The sequence below is a fragment of the Gossypium hirsutum genome, chromosome D08, assembly GCF_007990345.1.
Source record: "Gossypium hirsutum isolate 1008001.06 chromosome D08, Gossypium_hirsutum_v2.1, whole genome shotgun sequence".
NCBI lineage: Eukaryota > Viridiplantae > Streptophyta > Magnoliopsida > Malvales > Malvaceae > Gossypium > Gossypium hirsutum.
In genome coordinates this window covers 69,095,973-69,117,334 of record NC_053444.1, presented here as the reverse complement: position 1 = coordinate 69,117,334, position 21,362 = coordinate 69,095,973, and the positions used below count along the sequence as shown (strand labels likewise).

The 21,362-nt window shown below is 31.7% G+C and overlaps 3 protein-coding genes across 6 annotated transcripts; all 3 read right to left on the bottom strand.

Annotated features, from left to right (window-relative positions):
* Positions 1–304: 304 nt before the first annotated feature.
* Positions 305–2,935, bottom strand: LOC121220018 (ankyrin repeat-containing protein BDA1). 3 transcript variants are annotated; one of them, XM_041099052.1, is made up of 5 exons: positions 2,495–2,935; positions 1,312–2,235; positions 915–1,236; positions 792–838; positions 305–682 (listed from the first exon to the last, which is right to left on the bottom strand). In XM_041099052.1, exons 2-5 carry the CDS (start codon positions 1,906–1,908, stop codon positions 542–544), a joined length of 1,107 nt encoding a protein of 368 aa, XP_040954986.1. In that variant the 5' UTR covers positions 1,909–2,235; positions 2,495–2,935; the 3' UTR covers positions 305–541. The 3 variants fall into 3 exon arrangements, with proteins under 3 accessions (XP_040954986.1, XP_040954987.1, XP_040954985.1); XM_041099053.1 differs by lacking the exon at positions 792–838 and having other exon boundaries at positions 2,495–2,928; XM_041099051.1 differs by having other exon boundaries at positions 305–1,236; positions 2,495–2,914.
* Positions 2,936–11,019: 8,084 nt separating this feature from the next.
* On the bottom strand, positions 11,020–12,861 carry LOC121220017 (ankyrin repeat-containing protein BDA1). Its single transcript, XM_041099050.1, has 2 exons — positions 12,036–12,861; positions 11,020–11,958 (listed from the first exon to the last, which is right to left on the bottom strand). The coding sequence occupies exons 1-2, from the start codon at positions 12,630–12,632 to the stop codon at positions 11,191–11,193; spliced, it is 1,365 nt and encodes a 454-aa protein (XP_040954984.1). The 5' UTR covers positions 12,633–12,861; the 3' UTR covers positions 11,020–11,190.
* A 5,872-nt stretch (positions 12,862–18,733) lies between these two features.
* Positions 18,734–20,317, bottom strand: LOC121220016 (ankyrin repeat-containing protein BDA1). Of its 2 annotated transcripts, XM_041099049.1 has the most exons (3): positions 19,721–20,317; positions 19,198–19,642; positions 18,734–19,088 (listed from the first exon to the last, which is right to left on the bottom strand). In XM_041099049.1, the coding sequence occupies exons 1-3, from the start codon at positions 20,315–20,317 to the stop codon at positions 19,036–19,038; spliced, it is 1,095 nt and encodes a 364-aa protein (XP_040954983.1). In that variant the 3' UTR covers positions 18,734–19,035. The 2 variants fall into 2 exon arrangements, with proteins under 2 accessions (XP_040954983.1, XP_040954982.1); XM_041099048.1 differs by having other exon boundaries at positions 18,734–19,642.
* Positions 20,318–21,362: the final 1,045 nt, after the last annotated feature.

The following is a 21,362-nucleotide window of genomic DNA, read 5'->3' as shown; positions in this document are numbered from 1 at the left end:
AAAAGTAGTAAAAACGAAATTTGAAGTTTTTGATTTGACTTAAAAAATTAGATGGTTTTGAAAAGCCAATTTTTGGCTGTTAAAAAATGGGATAAAAAATCCTTTTAGACATCAATGATGAACAGGGTTTTATTAAGAATTATTTGAATAGAATGAATATAGCTGTTGTTTATGAATTTATTGACTCATTGAAAAATTTGTTAATTTTGAATCAACAGTACTTTGGAAAATATTTTTTTAAATTAGAAAATAGGATGGTTAGTTTTTCTTTGTTTTTTGTTTCGTTGCAAAGGACAAAGATATCTGCTGGGAAAAGTAATCTTATTTATTAAATTTATCCAAAGCAATTACATAAATTTTTTACCGAAGAGAAAAGATACTAATCCAGAGAAAATGGAAAAAAGTACATAACATAAGATAACATATAAACTACATTGACATTGTCAACCGTTGAACGATTCCAACATTATTCTACTTGCGGAAAAGTCTGCGTAATTGTCTGATTTCCCTGTACTTTGGCTGCTTCGATAACCATACGCTTCTAACAACTAAGAGCAACGGGAGAATAATGGCTGTCCACATGACAACAAAGTTGATGCTTGCCCAAAACGTGGAAGGAGATATTATTGTCATGCAGTTGAAGTAGGAGACGGATAGATAATAAAGCGGGATGAGAAGAATACTAGGTACATTGGATAAAAGCAAAACGGTTAGAAGAACTGGAAGCCCAAATGCTATAAAATTGAAAAACCAAAACCCTAAAAACAAGTTGGGATTCATGATTGCTGTACCAGTTTTCCTTGTTTCTTCACCCAACAGAAATTTAAAACGATACTCACTGTAATTGTCGTTAAAGAGTTTAAATTTAGTAGTGGTAGTAAGGTTTGTGGTGGTGGTGGGGATAGTGTTATCACCTTGCCAAAGACCTCTTGGTGGGCTTAAAGAGGACTGGTAGATTGCTGTTATGACCAGCGCCGCTACCACCAGTGTTGCGTTGAGCATGTTCTCCGACAACCCATTCCTTGCACGAATCAACTTCACTAATGCTCTTTCAGACCTACTAGTTCTTTTCTTAATGCGCTCAATCTTGGCGGTGGTGGTATCATCGTCTTCGGCGCCACTCATGTTCAACCCTTGTCTTTCAACCCTTTCTATGATTTCTCGAGCTGTCAAGCCTTCCGAGTTCTTAGCATTTGCATCTAACCCATAAAAGGAATCCAACAACAGTTGTACTGCCTGCGTAGAATATTATAAATAGTCATTAATAAAATGATCAAAGGAACGCAACTTATCATTATATTGCATATATACCTGATGTTGTTGCTTTGTAGCTGCAATGTGCAACACAGTGTTGTCATCATCATCTCTCCAATTCACAACCTTTCTTTCCAAACTATTGCCTCCTCCACGACGGTTCTTTCGAAGCCATCCATGTAAGAGATTAAAAGCGTCTGTGTGGTCGTTTTTCAGAGCAAGATGTAATGCAGTCTCGTTACGAACCGTGACATCCTCAACGCATTCAGGGCAAGTTTCAAGGAAGTGGAATAAAAGATTAGAGTTCCCCACTGCAGCTGCACAATGGAAAGGGGTCATCCCTTCCCTTCCTTTGACGCGAACCAGGTCTTTATCGGTCTTCAACAGTCGAAGCACTAGCTTGGTATGCCCCATTTTGAGGGCCAAGTGCATGGGGCTAAACCCGTCTTGGTTTAGCTTCCGACCAAACAAAGGCTTCAAGTTGATCATCTCCATTGCAAACTTAATTTGGCCTTCATTTGCTGCTATGTGAAGTGGAGTATCGATGAAAGGAATCTGATCAATATGCTCCAACATGTACGGATCCTTTCGAATTAGAGCGTACAAGGCATCAGTATCTCCTGTTCCAGCTACTTCTCTCAAGCTTGGATCCATGCTTTTGTTTCTTTCTTTAAATGATGAAGAAATTAGGAGAGTTGCAAACTGACTATCCTTATTTGAAACCTCAACTGATTTAAACCAAGCTTACACTAAACTAATCCGTCAAGGGTGTAATACCCAATTATTGCCCAGGGCCCAAACCAAATACTAAAACTAAATACAATTACAAATCCAATAAAACTTGGGCCAATCCTAATCCAATTACAAGGCCCAATTAGCCTAAAGTTTTAGAAACCCTAGCAGCTAGCAGCAAAACCAGCTGCCGCAGCAACCTCACCCACGCCCCAACATCGCAGCACGTCGCCCCGCACCATGCACGATCTTCCAGCAACAAACCACAAACCGCAAGCACGTTAGCATAACAGAAACATAACAAAGTGATAAAAGGGGTTTTCTTTTTTGTAAATGGGGGGATTGAAAAGAGAAAAACGGATTGATACAGAAAAAATAGAAGAAAATAAAAAACAGTATACTGGAGGTGATTTTTTGCAACGATTGTTTGTTTCTATTTTTGAATCTTTTTGTTTATTCATCGTGTGTAAAAAAAGAAAAAGAAACGATTAAGAGGTGAAAATTTTACCTAGTATTGTTGACTCTTTCCCCTCTTCGTCGCAAGCAGAGACTGGGGCGACAACGGAAGCTGTGGGACGGTCCTGTTGGCGGCGGCGGCAAAGGGAAATGAGAACCCTAGCAGAGGGTTCATCTGTTTTCTGTAAAAGAAGGGAAAAAATGAATTCATTAGAAAATTTTTTATTTTTATAAAGGGCATTAAACGGCGTCGTTTAGGCCTGTTTCAGTGGCCACAAAAACGGCGTCGTATAGGCCTATACCCGCGTGTGTGACCCTGCCCGCCTAGGTGACCCGGGTGTTTTCGCTGGGGGGTATATTTCGCAATCAGTCCCTTTGCTTTTGTGCCATCTTCAGTGAAGTTTTTTCACATATTTTCAATTTTGGCCACAAAATTTCTCTCTTGTTTCAATTTGGTCCATAGACCATGCGCATATGTCTCAGTAGAACGACGCCGTTGGATTAGTGTGGGAATATTTTTCTTTTGGGTCCCTTTTTGTGTTTTCCATTTTTTAATTCGGCCCCCAAACTCCGTTTATTTTCAATTTAATCCTTAATCTGTCTTTTTGGGTTTTTCAAGTTTTTCAATATATTATTAATACAGTTATATTGCATCATTATTATTGTATTATTATTGTATTATTATTATTATTATAACCATGTATTTGTGCATACTTCTTATAATATATGCATATACATTTTATATTTCATATACGTACATACATTTGTTTTTGTTTGTTTTGTGTTTTATAATTTTAAAATATATATGTACATTTTATAATACATATACATATGCGCATATATTTTTATATTTTATAATCCTAAATACATGCATACATTCTTATAATATGTATATACATACATTTTTTTATTATTTTAAATTATTATAAATATATATTTGTTTTTTTGCATATGTCATTTTTTATATACATATTATACTTATATATATACACGTATTTTAACATATACATATAAGTATTTTCATAATTTACTTATATATATATCATACTTATACATTTTTTTTATTTTGTAAATACATATATCTCAATACACATATATTGTACGTTTGACATTAAATGTGTTTTACATATCTTATAGTTTCAAAATATGTTTATATACGCATACCTATTTTATGATAAGTATATATACGTTTATACTTTTATGTATATTACTCGCATACATTCATATATTTTTATATATTTCATAATTTTTTTATACATGTGTATATATATAAATGCATATTTCAATTCGTAAACATATATATACATACTTTACATTTTTGTTTTTCTTAATTTTAAATGCATACATATACATATACATATATATACATATATTCTTCTTATTTTTATAATTTTACGTAGACATACATACATATATATATTTATATTGTATATCTTTTATTTATTTCTATTACGATTTCGTTGTTTCATGTGGTGTTTACATATTTTATGCTTATTTTATTTGAATAGTTCATCTGTTTATTTTGCGATTGATTTGTCTTTTGCTTATCTTTTATTGGTTGTTGTATGTGCTATTCACATTTGCATTATCGTACTTATCATTGCTTGTCTTGCATGCTAACGATATAATCTATTTTCGCATTTTTGCGACATCGTATTTCATTCTATTCAATATATTAAAATTTGTTTTAAATAAATAGCATTTCGTATTTTGAGATTCGGAAAAGTCGTACCCTAACTTATGAGGTTTCAATTTTCTCGATAAATTCAAATACACGAATCTTTTCAAACATAATTTTTTTAAAAATAATTTCGGGAATTAATAAAAGATTGTGTTTTAACTTACAGAATATGGTCTTTTCTAAAGCTTGAGATAATTGAATATCTTTTTAAATAAGTTTTTCGACATTCATTCTCGTATCGAGAATGTCAGGATTTGTGTCTTAACTTACGGGACGTAATCCTCTTTCTTAATTAACGTGAAAATATGTCTTTATCTAAAAAATTCTTAATGTTTTGACGAAAGGATCATATTTTTAAAAATTCTTCAAAATTTTCAATCTTCGACACTAAAACACTAATTAATCAACTAGGTACCAATTTTGGACGTTACGAGGGTGCTAATCCTTCCTCGTACCTAACTGATTCCCAAACTCGTTTTTTGATTTTCGTAGACCAAAATCGCCGTTTTGATAGAATCAAATTGTTTATTAAAAACAATTATTTTTTGAGGTGGTCCGATCACACCTCATCAAAAAATATTAGTGGCGACTCCTATACTCGTTTTTATTTTTAAAATTCGATCCCGTTTTAAAAAAATAGTTTCGACAAAGGGTAGATTTATATTGAATATAAATATCGAATATTTTAAAAATGATTAATATATCTATATTTGACGAGGGATATAAATCGATGGCCGCCTATCACAGCCATCAAAATCTTGAATCCCGCTCCTGTTTCTCACTTTGATATAATTTGGACGCATTTTCGCTTTGTTTCAAGGCAAGTTGACCAGCATCGCTTTCAAAAATTTTAATCTAAAATTTATATTTTTAGTATTGCGGTAAAAAATTACTTTTAGAAAATAAAATATTTATTTTAAATGATATGTTATAAAATAGATAATATGTTTTGTGTATTGGTATGTGTCTTTTTTTTAATATTTTACTATATTTTGTCAATCTTTTTCCACAAGCAGTGTATCAAAAATTATTTCAATATTTAAAAAAACATAAATTTCAAAAAATTTTAAGATAATTTTGAAAAAAAAGTATTTAATTTAGAAACAGTTTTATTAAGAAATATCAGTATTAAAAACATATTTTAAAATATATAATTTACTTAGGAATATCAGTTTAAAAATAAGATGTTTAAAATTTTGAATTATGCACATTCTAATCATTTTGGTGGATATTTTTAATCAAATTTTTTTGAAATTCAATTTTTTTTCTTGATATATATGATCATAAAATAAATTTTTACATAACATGTCAAATTTTCAGGTAAATAATCGAAGATATGGAACATTTTTTAATTATCAACTTTTTTTTTTACACTTCTTCGATCATTATGAAATGTGGAAAATATTATATCAAAATTTTATTAGATAAATATACAGAGGGTTAAAAAAACTAATTGAGATTTATTTGACCTCAAAAAAGGATAGTTCTGTCTTGACCCCATCCCCATAGCTGTGACATAGAAAGGATTCCAAAACCATGGGCTCCGTTATTATTATTTTGGTAAATTAAAATAATACTATTAAGATAACGTATTAGTCTGTGTAACGCTAATGTAATCTGCTTGTTCTAAATCTTGTACAAAATAAAGTGGATTTTTAAATACTTGGACCTCAGTGAATCTTGTCGCCATAACCTTAGTCATATGATCAGTAATTGCATTGTGAGTTCTTGGGATATGACAAAAACAAATCTTCCAATCTCGATGCATCATTCGATGAATAGAACATAGTTCCATCAACTGACTATCAACTGCTCCTCTCTCTGCAATCATCCCCATCAGAAGAGTGTTATCCCTCTTAATCTCAAACTGACAAAACTTTTTCTCCCATGCTATACGTAACTCTTCTAAAATAGCTCTCGCTCCAATGTTAAAAATTTGGTCTTAGAAACATTGAGAACCCCACAACCAATTTTTAATTGTTAGTAGTAATTGGGTTGGGATTGGATATGGACTTTTGTACTTTGAGTTGATCTCGTCTGACTCTAATTCAATTTAAATAATAATTTTAAATTTAATTATAAAATATTAATTAATTATTTTTAACAGTAAAATTAAATCTTTTAGGTGGATCGAAAATGATCCTAAAAATATATATTTTTAAACTAAATCTCTGCTTGATCCTATTTAAGTTGGCTAAATTTAATTTATTTATCCTGGTAAGATGTGATAAATTTTGGTTTACTTGAAAACTTTATATCTTCGAATAAACTCATGCCGCAGAGATTGAATATATATTTTCTTTTAGGTACCATTGGCATTGTTGATGCCTTTTACCCCCAAAACAAATTGTGCCCAACATCTATCAAGGTGTCATGGGTTTCATAGTTACTTGTGATGATAATGAACCACTAGCTCCTTTGGTTGTTTGCAAATATTACGATATTTTGAATCTACCTTTGATATCATTATATTTAATTATTTAATTTTTCATAAAAATCATATTTTTCCATCAATATTTCTATATAAAATTAATATAACAGTAATTTTAACTCTCAATATTTATATATTGTATATAGAAAAGTAAAGTTGCAAACGAAAAAAAACCCCAATAAACACCATGCGTAAATCTCGTTGAGGGTTAAATTTTTTTTAGACTCAAGAATAATTGATATAATTTATAAATATTAAAGGTTAAAATTGTTATTATACTAACTTTTTCTTAATTTGATGACAAAAACAAATCTACTAATAATTGGGGTAGCTATTAGTGTAGTTTACCCTTTTGATTAATAAGCCATCTGGCATAATAAGAAGTGATGCCTAAACCCTAAAAATGACAATACCTTTGGATTTATTTCATTGTTTTTATTTTTCCAGCCAGAGACACGCAAGTTGTCAGAACAAGAGGAGGAAAAAGAATACCCAGAAAGTGAAAGTTCCTAGAAAGACAAAGAAACTTCACCAATTTGTGAACAAAAATTAGCCAAAAGTAACAAAACTCATAGTTCACGGTACAGCAACAAGTAAAACAGCAGTACTCAAAAATCATGTTTTTTTTTTCTCCCCTAAATCCTCCAATCCCATCTCTACAGATTTTCTTACAAGGCAATGACATATATATGTTTATTTTTCACTGAGTATGACAATAATTATGTAATGATAAAGAGATGTCAGCATGTTTTTTACGCCATAGCCTGATGAACATTTATCCTGTGTTGTCGGGTTGGGGTTTGCATGGCAGGTAGAGAAGTCCCATGTGAGTGGCAGTTAACGACCCTAACTTGCCTATGTTTATCTTTCTACAATAACTTGGTTCTTTCGAAGACTCGAAGAGTTGAGACAGTACATGAACTTACTCATGGCTGTTGCAGTTGTTTTTTGTTCTTTTTTCTTTCTGGACCGCCTGATTTCTAAACTTATTTTTGTTTCAACGAAACTTTGTTGGTAAAAGTGTGGTACAAGTTCCTATACTATAAAGCAGAGTGCATTTTGGTCCTTGTACTCTTAAATTCAGCCCAAAGGTCCTTAGAAAATTGAGTAAAATGGTGATTTTTATACAAAGATGAAGTAAAGGGGCAGGCAGAATGAGCTAATTGCAAACTTAGCCTTTGGTAATAATAAATTATTTCATTTAAGTTTTTTTTTGTTAAACCTTTTTGATTATCTAAAATTTTAATAATTTAATTTAAGCAGAAAAAATAGCATTGATTTTTCTAAAATTTTATAATTTTATCTGAGTGATCTCTCAAAATTTTTTTTGACTTCATCCCTATTTTCATAACAATAATTGAAAAGGAAAATAATTTTACAAGGGGGACTTAATTAAATGATGTGATATTAATTTAAATAATGACATGTTTACCTAACTCATTGTTGCTTAATTTGAAGTACCGTTGCATTTAACAGTTTTATTCAATTATTACAAAAACGATCATTTTATTCGTTTTTCTAACTAATAAAGATTTTCTTTAATTTGCTTATTTTAAAGCAAAATATATTTCATACTATAATAGTACAATACTTTCACCAAACTTTGTGTGCTTTCTAACAAAATTAACATGTTTTTTAAAGGTAACATTGACATGGTTTGTTTTAACTAAATTCCCGAGCAATCAATTTTCATAGAAAAAAAATGAAAGGTCCAAGTCTAACTTAAATAAAGAGCAATGAGTCCAGACAAAATCAGGTTCATTGTGAGCCCAAATTACATGAATGTGATCTAGTGTAGACAATCTTAATGCTTGTAGAAGTTAAAAGGACCTGAAACCGCAAAACTCAAGCAAGCACAAAAGCTGACTATGCAGAATGGAACAAAGAGAACAAAAGGAAAGAGAATGAGCCATATTGGGCTCCAAAGCGGAGTAGTCTAGAAAGGCAAGCATTAAAGGACTTCTTAGAACCCTTACGAGGTTTACTGTTCATTATCTCTATCAAAGTTGCATGTTACTTGGCTCGATTGTGAATTTGTTGTCTCCTTGGTTGTCCGTAAAATTGAGAGACAAAATTTAAGTTTGATTCAGGAACAATACTGATTCATTGAAAAGTTTGTTGACTTCAAATAGATTAAAATTTGAAAAATTATTTGAAAAGGAGGGTGTCGGTCTCTTAAGAAAAAGCAGTGTTTTTCAATTAAAAAAAAAATTAAGATCCATGAGTTTTCTTTTTCTTTTCATTGGATAAAGAGATATCTCTTGGAAAAAGTAAATTTATACAAAGCAATTACATAAAGAAAAAGAAAGCATTGATTAAAAAAAAGAAACTAAGTACATAAAGTATAGTACAATATAAACTAGATTGTCCTTTTCAAGCGTTGAATGACTCCGACATTGCTGTCACTACGAAAAACTCTACGTAAGTGTTTGAACTACTTGGAATTTTGGGACATATATGATTGTATGACTTTAAAATAAACGAAAGTCGGGAGCCAAGAAACTATTATCGTGAGAATGGTGTTGACTATTGCCCACATCATCAGGGGTGATATTGTTGCCATCGAGTAATACTAAGACACGCTTAGATAAGAAAGCGGGAGAAGTACAAAAGGAACATTAGTGAGCACCAAAACTGTTATAAGAACAGGAAGCTCAAATGCTAAAATATTAATAAACCAAAACAATAAATACCATAGAGGATTCATGATTGTTGTACCAAATTGTCTTGATCCTAAACCCAAAAAGGATTCATCGTGTTTGTTGACAGCGAGGGGAAGAGTAGTGCTTGAGATGGAGATACTGTGATCACCTTCATCTTGCCGAGCACCTGCCGGTGGACTTAAACATGATTGGTAGATTGCTGTTATAACCAGCGTCGTAACCACCGGGGTTGCATTGATCATGTTCTCCGATAATTCATTCGTCGCACGAATCCTCGTTGTACATACTACATACTCTTTCAATCCAACTAGTTTTTTTCTTGATGCGATTAATCTTGGCAGTGGTATCATCATCTTCGCCACTCACGTTCAAGCCTTGTCTTTTAACCTTTTGCAATGGTTTCTCCAGATGTCAAACCTTCCGAGTTGTTAGCTTTTACATCTAACGACCAAAAGGAATCTAACGACAGTTCCATTGCCTGCGTAGAAACAGCCATTAATAAATTATCAAATGGATTACGCAACTTATCACTATATATATTTTAGGAGAGTTGCAAAATGATTATATAGCACTCTTTTAAGTAATGCAAGTGATGAATAAATTAGGGGAGTTGCAAAATGACATGAACCACTAGCTATCATTTATTTGAAAATTGCAAAAAAATTAGTTATGAAGAATGTTTTAATTGCTCGACCTTAAGTAAAAGAATGATGCAAAGTGATGAGTCTAATAAGATGAAAAACAATCTTAGCCAATCTCGATAGTTATTTTCTATGGAATTGATTCTACTCTCTGTACTGTTATTTATTTACTGTTCAGGCTTATGAATATTATTTTTGGTAGATTTAACACCTATTTGTAGAACTATAAAAGACAAGGCTCAAAATACATTACGAGCCAAGCATAGCCATTCGAATTGACACAAATGTAAAATATATCTTTTTTGTAGAAAATACACAAGTTTAAGGAACTAGCTATTGACGGGAGCCTACATTAACCATTGCTCGATGAGCATCTTTTTCAAACAAAGATCAAGCATGATCATGTGGCCTATTCAGATAATTAGAAACAACTTTGACAATGCAATTTGTCGGTCTATTATGCTTTTGAGGGAAGTGTCGAAAATTAAGTTGCCAATCTTATTTGCATAAATCATATATTAAACGAAATTTAGAAAGGTTATCATCAACCACAAATGTAAATTATTATTATTATTTTGGTATCAACAATATTCAACTTAGATTATATTATAAATATAATAAATTTATTTATTATTACTCATTGTTAATATTATAATCTACGAAATATTAATTAGAGTTATTTTTAAGTAATTAATATAAATTATTTATAAAATTTAATTTAAATTATATTTAGCTTATGTAGTTAATATAAATGAGAGAGTATTTAGACACTCAAAACTAGCTTTAGAAAAGTAAAAACGAAATTTGAAGTTTTTGATTTGACTTAAAAAAGATGGTTTTGAAAAGCTAATTTGGCTTTTAAAAAAATAGTTGCTTTTAGCTTGAAATGGGATAAAAAATTCTTTTAGACATCAATGATGAACAGGGTTTTATTAAGATTCATTTGAATAGAATGAATATAGCTGTTGTTTATGAATTTTTCATTTTTTTAGAAAATATTGAGAGAAAAATATCGACTTGTAGAAAAATTTGTTACTTTTGAATCAACAATACTTCGAAAACATGTCTTTTCACAAAAAGGAAAATATTTTTTAAAATTAGAAAATAGGATGGTTGGTTTTTCTTTGTTTTTTTTTCTTTGGTTGCAACGGACAAAGATATGATCTGTTGGGAAAAGTAATCTTATTTATTAGATTTATCCAAAGCAATTACATAATTTTTTTACCGAAGAGAAAAGATATTAATCCAGAGAAAATGGAAAAAAGTACATAACATAATAGAACATATAAACTACATTGACATTCGCAACCGTTGAATGATTCCAACATTATTCTACTTGCGGAAAAGTCTGCGTAATTGTCTGATTTCCCTGTACTTTGGCTGCTTCGATAACCATACGCTTCTAACAACTAAGAGCAACGGGAGAAGAATGGCTGTCCACATGACAACAAAGTTGAGGTTTGCCCAAAACGTGGAAGGAGATACTATTGTCATGCAGTTGAAGTAGGAGACGGATAGATAATAAAGCGGGATGAGAAGAATACTAGGTACATTGGATAAAAGCAAAACGGTTAGAAGAACTGGAAGCCCAAATGCTATAAAATTGAAAAACCAAAACCCTAAAAACAAGTTGGGATTCATGACTGCAGTACCAGTTTTCCTTGTTTCTTCACCCAACAGAAATTTAAAACGATACTCGCTGTAATTGTCGTTAAAGAGTTTAAATTTAGTAGTAGTAGTAAGGTTTGAGGTGGTGGTGGGGATACTAGTGTTATCACCTTGCCAAAGACCTCTTGGTGGGCTTAAAGATGACTGGTAGATTGCTGTTATGACCAGCGCCGCTACCACCAGTGTTGCGTTGAGCATGTTCTCTGACAACCCATTCCTTGCACGAATCAACTTTACTAATGCTCTTTCAGACCTACTAGTTCTTTTCTTAATGCGCTCAATCTTGGCGGTGGAGATATCATCGTCTTCGGCGCCACTCATGTTCAACCCTTGTCTTTCAACCCTTTCTATGATTTCTCGAGCTGTCAAGCCTTCCGAATTCTTAGCGTTTGCATCTAACCCATAAAAGGAATCCAACAACAGTTGTACTGCCTGCGTAGAATATTATAAGTAGTCATTAATAAAATGATCAAAGGAACGCAACTTATCATTATATTGCATATATATACCTGATGTTGTTGATTTGTAGCTGCAATGTGCAACACAGTGTTGTCATCATCATCTCTCCAATTCACAACCTTTCTTTCCAAACCATTGCCTCCTCCTCGACAGTTCTTTCGAAGCCATCCATGTAAGAGATTAAAAGCGTCTGTGTGGTCGTTTTTCAGAGCAAGATGTAATGCAGTCTCGTTACGAACCGTGACATCCTCAACGCATTCAGGGCAAGTTTCAAGGAACTGGAATAAAAGATGAGAGTTCCCCACTGCAGCTGCACAATGGAAAGGGGTCATCCCTTCCCTTCCTTTGACGCGAACCAGGTCTTTATCGGTCTTCAACAGTCGAAGCACTAGCTTGGTATGCCCCATTTTGAGGGCCAAGTGCATGGGGCTAAACCCGTCTTGGTTTAGCTTCCGACCAAACGAAGGCTTCAAGTTGATCATCTCCATTGCAAACTTAATTTGACCTTCATTTGCTGCTATGTGAAGTGGAGTATCGATGAAAGGAATCTGATCAATATGCTCCAACATGTACGGATCCTTTCGAATTAGAGCGTACAAGGCATCAGTATCTCCTGTTCCAGCTACTTCTCTCAAGCTTGGATCCATGCTTTTTGTTTCTTTCTTTAAATGATGAAGAAATTAGGAGAGTTGCAAACTGACTATCCTTATTTGAAACCTCAACTGATTTAAACCAAGCTTACACTAAACTAATTAATCCGTCAAGGGTAGATTTATATTGAATATAAATATCGAATATTTTAAAAAATGATTAATATATCTATATATGACGAGGGATATAAATCGGTGGCCGCCTATACAGTACGTCAAAATCTTGAATCCCACTCCCTGTTTCTCACTTCGATATAATTTGGACGCATTTTCGCCATCTGTTTCAAGGCAAGTTGACCAGCTTCGCTTTCAGAAATTTTACTCTAAAATTTATATTTTTGGTATTGCGGTAAAAAATTACTTTTAGAAAATAAAATATTTTGTGTATTGGTATGCGTCTTATTTTTAATATTTTATTATATTTTGTCAAACTTTTTCCACAAGCAGTGTATTAAAAATTATTTTAATATTTAAACAAACATAAGTTTCAAAAACTTTAAGATGATTTTGAAAAAAAATATTTAATTTAGAAACAAATTTATTAAGAAATATCAGTATTAAAAATATATAATATACTTAGGAATATCAGTTTCAAAATAAGATGAATTATGTACATTCTTATCATTTTGGTGGATATTTTTAATCAATTTATTTGACCTCAAAAAAGAACAGTTGTGTCTTGACCCCATCCCCATAGCTGTGACATAGAAAAGATTCCAAAACCATGGGCCTCATTATTGTTATTTTGGTAAACTAAACCAATTTTTAATGTCTCAAACAGATCTTAATATAAAAGAATTAAATTTAAGAATTAGAGAATATTCTATCTAATGAAAAGCTGTTCATGAATATAACGAGATTTGAATGTTTAATCATTCAATTAACATTCAAGTCTAAATGAATTGAATCCTTTAATCTTTGATATGATTTTTTATCCCAAAACTTGTTTTCTTGTATTTAGGAAAAATTATATTAGGTGTGGATTTTGTTTCTCTTCTTTATATTATTATTTTTCATTGTTTTCCTGTATTATCACAAGTAGCCCACAAGATGGGCAGACATGGTTTGTGTATATGTAGTGATGGTATTGGGTGAAAGAATACCCACCGTCTTCCACGCATCTAATCATTTAGGACGCCGGCTTAAGTGTGGTCCCACGGTTAAGATTCCATTCTCCTTCCAATATTGGACCTCGCATTGCACCAATCAATTCGAAGGTGTGGAAAGGTCAATGGGATGAGCCGACAACTTGTGTGGGGTTGGAATTGGATAAGTTTCTTCTTCTGGATATATTCTCATATGTTAGGTTGGTTTTGCACGTGCTCTATCCGACAGTCGATTGACTGTTTGAGTCTTGATTGTTTGCACCAAAAATAATAAATCAAACCAATTATAATATTCAATAGCAGCAAGCCAGCAAGTTGTTTAACTACTTCCTCCTCGAAGACCAAGCATGTATTGGAATCTCGTAACAGGATAACCACCTTAATCTTTCATCTTTGTGGTCCACCGTTCAACTTTCTGAACACTTGCAAAACATCTCCCCATTCATTGGCTTCCAATTCATACAAATCATTATCCGATAATCTTTTGACTCCAATTTTATAAATTCCAGTATCACCCCATAACCCTACAGTAGCATTGTTTCTCATTCTACCCACAATACATTTTTCAAGCCACTTCAAGTTCTCTCCATCAATGGCTCCCTCTACTACTTTATTCTCTTATCTTTTCTGGAAATTCATAAATCTGCCACCATCTCGTCCACCTTGATTGGGTCATTTTCTTCATGTTGTTTATTATTTGCCATAATCTCACTTGCATTCTTCCCTACATGCGGCCCCGTATTTCCTTCAACACATCTTCTTTCCATATTCTATGTATGTTGTCTGACCTCTCTCCCATTTGCCTTCCTCCACAAATCATCTCTAGGTATAAACTTCGCCATACTGACTGTCAATCTATGATTAGAGAACCACCTTCCATCTAGACTCCACAATGCTCTCTTTGCTTCTTCCAACCTACCATACCTAACGAAACAAAACCGACGACCTCTTCTATTTCTTTTTGATGCAATAAACACGTCCATTATCTTACCAAATTAGCTGCATAATGTTTCAACCAATTTCGGCCAGCGTTAGGAGGGATATTTTCCGAGTAAAGAGAATACGCCATTACTTGGGAATGACAATACGATGGTGGGGATTGTTCATGTTGTTAAGTAATATTGCAATGTCATTAATTGTCGTCTAAAATTAACATATTTCCTATCATTTCTATATTTTGTTTTTAAGCTAATTTTTCGCAGCAAAAATTCATTTACTAATAATAAACCTAAAAGAAGAAAAAAAAAGTCCAAAAAGCTTCTCAAGTTGTTACAAAGACACACCTTCAAGATCTCACCACATAGCTGGACACCTCTTGCAATATCAAAATCATACATTGATTGAAAGCACAACTGAATTAATTTTAAGCATAGATAATTAGAATTATTATTCTTTACATTACAATGCATCCTTTAATTATATTAAAAATTAAAAACATAAAAACACATGGTACCATTATAATATTGAGTAACTATCTATTTTCTATTCTATTAGCGAAACAATTGATCTCATTATTGATGAAAAGTGAACAAAATTATATTATATAATAAAATAATGATAATGATAAAAGTTATCAAATTTAAGAAACCGAGGAAGGAATTTCTTTTATTGATAAAATCAAACCAAAGATCCAATTTTTTATAGATTGGTGAGGGGAATTAGGGGAAGGTTCTGATTGGCTCTCAATTTAATGCCTAAAAAAATGTGGAAATTCATCTACGGACTTAATCTAGGGTGAGTTTGAATGGGCGGTGGTTTTACCTACGGTTAGTGTAAAAATAGCGATGGCGGTAAGATTAGATACTGTAGCGATACTATAGCGTGAGACAAAAAGTAAACTAAACGTACCGCACAGCACCCAATCACCCATCCAAATCCACCCTTAGACTTACTCAATTTAACTCTAAATTAATCCGGCTTGATTAATATCTTTATTGAAAAATGGTTTGCGGACGCTTTTAGTATTGTAGTTAAAAGAGTAATTTTTAATGCTTATCATCTGTCGAATGTCTTTGTTACCGTCTACGATTAGTAATGGATGTAGATAACGGTAAATTTGGAGGTTTTTCAGTATTTTAATATTCTTGTTTTTAGATGAAAAATGTTTTAAGTCCTAGGGTTTATATTTATTTGGCTGTTTTTTGTTTTTTATTCTCATTTCTACAATGTTGTTGTATTACTTCAATAAATATGTCCGGTCTTTGTTTTTTTTTTTTAAAAAAAGAAGAGTATTTTTTAAAAGATAAAATATTTATGTTAAAGTAGATAATATATATTTAAATGATAGTTAAATTAGTTAATATTATAAAATATAGATGATAATATATTTTTATTATTTATTTTAATTAATTTTGGACATGAATTTTACTTAATTTATCATTTCTATATAAATACAATTATTGTTCAATAAGTCGGAAACTAACGAATATACAAATTACACAAAAAATTTGACACAAAAACTCAATTTCGCATACGAGACTTAAGATTATTTTATTTATTATTTTTATTTGAGAGATTTTATTTTTTTAGAATTAAGAAAAGGGACACCAAACTCTCATGAAATTTAGGTTAATGTATTATTATTATTATTATTATTTGCTTTAGAAAGCGTGGCGCACCACAGCCACCCTTCCTAGTTTTAGGGTATACTAGCAATATATGTCCTTTTTAGAAAATAATTAGAGTATTAGGTAGATTTTTTTAATATTTATAGAAATAAGTTGATTTTGGAGAAAGAAATATAAAATGAGTCTTGTAGGATAAAATATATATATTTTTAATAACTTGACGCATTAATTCATTTGATCAAAAAGTTAAATGTTAGTAATTTTATTTTTGAGACTCGGTTTTAATTCATCTCCTACGCATATTTATATTTTTATCTCATGTTATTTTAAAAAATAGTGCTTTTTAATTAATAAATATATTATTTTTTAATTTTTTAATTCATCTTTTTAATCAATAACTTTTTTATTATATAAATAAAATAATAAATATGTAACTATTACATATATATTTATGTTAAAGATATTTTTAATTAATAACTCGAAAGTAATATAACACATTTAGAAATCAGTCGATTTTAAACAAACAATACTTCAAATATATCTGTTTTTATTAAATTTATCCAAAGCAATTACATAGTGTTTTTTTTTTTCAAAAAGAAAAGATATTAATACAGAGAAAATGGAAAAGAGTACATAATATAATATATAAATTAGACTGACATTCGCATGAATTGAATTATTCCGACATTATTGTCATTGCGGACACGTCTGCGTATTTGTCTGATTTCCCGGTACTTTGGCAGCATCCATAACCATACGCCTCCAAAAACTAAGAGAGACGGGAGAATAATGGCTGCCCACATGACAACAGAGTTGAGGTTTGCCCAAAACATGGACGGAGATATTAATGTCATGCAGTTAAAGTAGGAGACGGATAGAAAATAAAGCGGGAGAAGAAGAATATAAAAGGAAAACGGTTAGAAGAACCGGAAGCCCAAATGCTATAAAATTGAATAACCAAAACCCTAAAAACAAGTTGGGATTCATGATTGCTGTACCAGTTTTCATTGTTTCTTCACCCAACACATGTTTAGAAAGTTTTTCAGCGTAATTGTCGTTAAAGAGTTTAAATTTAGTGGTAGTAGTAAGGTTTGAGGTGGTGGTGGGGTTACTAGTGTTATCACCTTGCCAAAGACCTCTCGGTCGGCTTATATTTACAAAATATAAAAAATGTATAAGTATAATATATAAGTAAACTATGAAAATATGTATATGCATGTATTAAAATATGTATATATAAGTATATGTATATAAAAAATGAAATATGCAAAAAAAAATATTTATAATAATTTCAAAAAATGTACGTATATGTATATTATAGAAAATGAATGTATATACGTATGGACTATAAAGTTTGGAAAATGTATATGTATTATAAAATGTAAATGTATATAAATATTTATGAAAATTAAAGTAATATGTATTTAAATATATATAAAGATACGTATATAAATTGTGTAATATAAAAAACGTATGTACATATATAAATTATAAAAAAATGTACGTATATTTCAAAAAAAATGTATGCATAAATATGGTTGTAATGGTAATAATAACACCATAAAAATGATATTATACAATAATAAAAATAATAGTAAAAATAATTAATAATAAATAACTAATAACAGATATGGGATTAAATTAGAACAGAAATAAAACTTGTGATTGAATTTAAAAAGAAAAAAATAATTAAACACATTTCGAAAAACAAGAAGGATCAAACGAGAAAATAAACCATTTACAAAACGCGCGGATCCTCTCAGGGTCGGATCGGGTCGCGCATGGGTACAGGCCTATACGGCACCGTTTTGAAACCACTGATCAGGCTCCAAACGGTGCCGTGTTGTATGCTGCATAAAAGCCATTTAAAGGTTTTAAAAAAAAAAAAACCCCTAGGTTATTCCTCTCCTGCGTGCGCCGCTTCTTCCCAAAAGCCCTCTACTCCTTCATTCTGCACCCTGCACAGAACAAGGAAGGGCTTCGCAAGCACGCCTCCCAGGTATGGTTCCTCCTTTTCTTTTCTATTTGTTTTATGCAAAAAACAGTAAATCAAAAGGAAAAAATGAAAAGAAAATCCCAAAGAGAAAATCACCTCTCCAAATTGCTATTTTTCTCTGTGTTGTTTTTTTTTTATATTCTTCTAATCGTTTCTTGATACAATCTTCGTAACCCCTTTTTACAAATTTAATTCGGCCTTATATTGCCGAAATCACAACGAAAAAGAATATAGCTGTTGTTTATGAATTTGTATTTTTTTAGAAAATATTTAGAGAATAATATCGATTTATTAAAAAATTTGTTAATTTTGAATTAACAATACTTCGAAAATATCTCTTTTTACAAAAAGGAAAATATTCTTTTAAATTATAAAATAGGATGGTTGGTTTTTCTATGTTTTTTTTTTCTGTTGCAAAGGACAAAGATATTGTTGGAAAAAGTAATCTTATTTATTAAATTTATCCAAAACAATTACATAAATTTTTTACCGAAAATGGAAAAAAGTACATAACGTAAGAGAACATATAAACAACATTGACATTCGCAACCGTTGAATGGTTCCAACATTATTTTACTTGCGGAAAAGTCTGCGTAATTGTCTGATTTCCCTGTACTTTGGCTGCTTCCATAACCATACGCTTCTAACAACTAAGAGCAACGGGAGACCAATGGCTGCCCACATGATAACATAGTTGATGCTTGCCCAAAACGAGGAAGGAGATATTATTGTCATGCAGTTGAAGTAGGAGACGGATAGATAATAAAGCGGGATGAGAAGAATACTAGGTACATTGGATAAAAGCAAAACGGTTAGAAGAACTGGAAGCCCAAATGCTATTAAATTGAATAACCAAAACCCTAAAAACAAGTTGGGGTTCATGATTGCTGTACCAGTTTTCCTTGTTTCTTCACCCAACACATGTCTAGAACTTGCTATATCGTAATTGTCGTTAAAGAGTGTAAATTTAGTAGTAGAAGTAAGGTTTGAGGTGGTGGTGCGGATAGTGTTATCACCTTGCCAAAGACCTCTTGGTGGGCTTAAAGATGACTGGTAGATTGCTGTTATGACCAGCGCCGCTACCACCAGTGTTGCGTTGAGCATGTTCTCTGACAACCCATTCCTTGCACGAATCAACTTTACTAATGCTCTTTCAGACCTACTAGTTCTGTTCTTAATGCGCTCAATCTTGGCGGTGGTGGTATCATCGTCTTCGGCGCCACTCATGTTCAGCCCTTGTCTTTCAACCCTTTCTATGATTTCTCGAGCTGTCAAACCTTCCGAGTTCTTAGCGTTTGCATCTAACCCATAAAAGGACTCCAACAACAGTTGTACTGCCTGCGTAGTATATTATAAATAGTCATAATTAATAAAATGATCAAAGGAACGCAACTTATCATTATATTGCATATATACCTGATGTTGTTGCTTTGTAGCTGCAATGTGCAACGCAGTGTTGTCATCATCATCTCTCCAATTCACAACCTTTCTTTCCAAATCCTTGCCTCCTCCACAACGGTTCTTTCGAAGCCATCCATGTAAGAGATTAAAAGCGTCGGTGTGGTCGTTTTTCAGAGCAAGATGTAATGCAGTCTCGTTACGAACCGTGACATCCTCAACGCACTCAGGGCAAGTTTCAAGGAAGTGGAATAAAAGATTAGAGTTCCCCACTGCAGCTGCACAATGGAAAGGGGTCATCCCTTCCCTTCCTTTGACGCGAACCAGGTCTTTATCGGTCTTCAACAGTCGAAGCACTAGCTTGGTATGCCCCGTTTGGAGGGCCAAGTGCATGGGGCTAAACCCGTCTGGGTTTAGCTTCCGACCAAACGAAGGCTTCAAGTTGATCATCTCCATTGCAAACTTAATTTGGCCTTCATTTGCTGCTATGTGAAGTGGAGTATCGGTGAAAGGAATCTGATCAATATGCTCCAACATGTACGGATCCTTTCGAATTAGAGCGTACAAGGCATCAGTATCTCCTGTTCCAGCTACTTCTCTCAAGCTTGGATCCATGCTTTTGTTTCTTTCTTTAAATGATGAAGAAATTAGGAGAGTTGCAAACTATCCTTATTTGAAACCTCAACTGATTTAAACCAAGCTTACACTAAACTATTCCGTCAAGGGTAGATTTATATTGAATATAAATATCGAATATTTTAAAAAATGATTAATATATCTATATTTGATGAGGGATATAAATCGGTGGCCGCCTATCACAGACGACAAAATCTTGAATCCCACTCCCTGTTTCTCACTTTGATATAATTTGGACGCATTTTCGCCACTTGTTTAAAGGCAAGTTGACCAGCTTCGCTTTCAAAAATTTTTACTCTAAAATTTATATTTTTAGTATTGTTGTGAAAATAAAATATTTATTTTAAGTAATATGTTATAAAATAGATAATATATTTTGTGTATTGGTAGTATGTGTCCTTTTTTTAATATTTTACTATTTTTTGTCAATCTTTTTCCACAAGCAGCGTATCAAAAATTATTTCAATATTTAAACAAACATAAATTTCAAAAATTTTAAGATAATTCTGAAAAAAAAAGTATTTAATTTAGAAACAAATTTCTTAAGAAATATCAGTATTAAAAACATATTTTAAAATATATAATTTACATAGGAATATCAGTTTAAAAATAAGATGTTTAAAATTTTGAATTATGTACATTCTTATCATTTTGGTGGATATTTTTAATCAATTTTTTTCTTGATATATATTGATCATAAAATAAATTTTTATATAACATATCAAATTTTCAGGTAAATAATCCAAGATATGGAACAATTTTGAATTATAAACTTTTTATAAACTTTTTTTTTTTACACTTCTTCGATCATTATGAAATGTGGAAAATTTTATATCAAAATTTTATTAGATAAATATACAGAGGGTTAAAAAAACTAATTGAGATTTATTTGACCTCAAAAAAGGATAGTTGTGTCTTGACCCCATCCCCAGAGCTGTGACATAGAAAAGATTCCAAAACCATGCATGGGCTCCATTATTATTATTTTCGTAAATTAAAGTAATACTATTAAGATAACGTATTA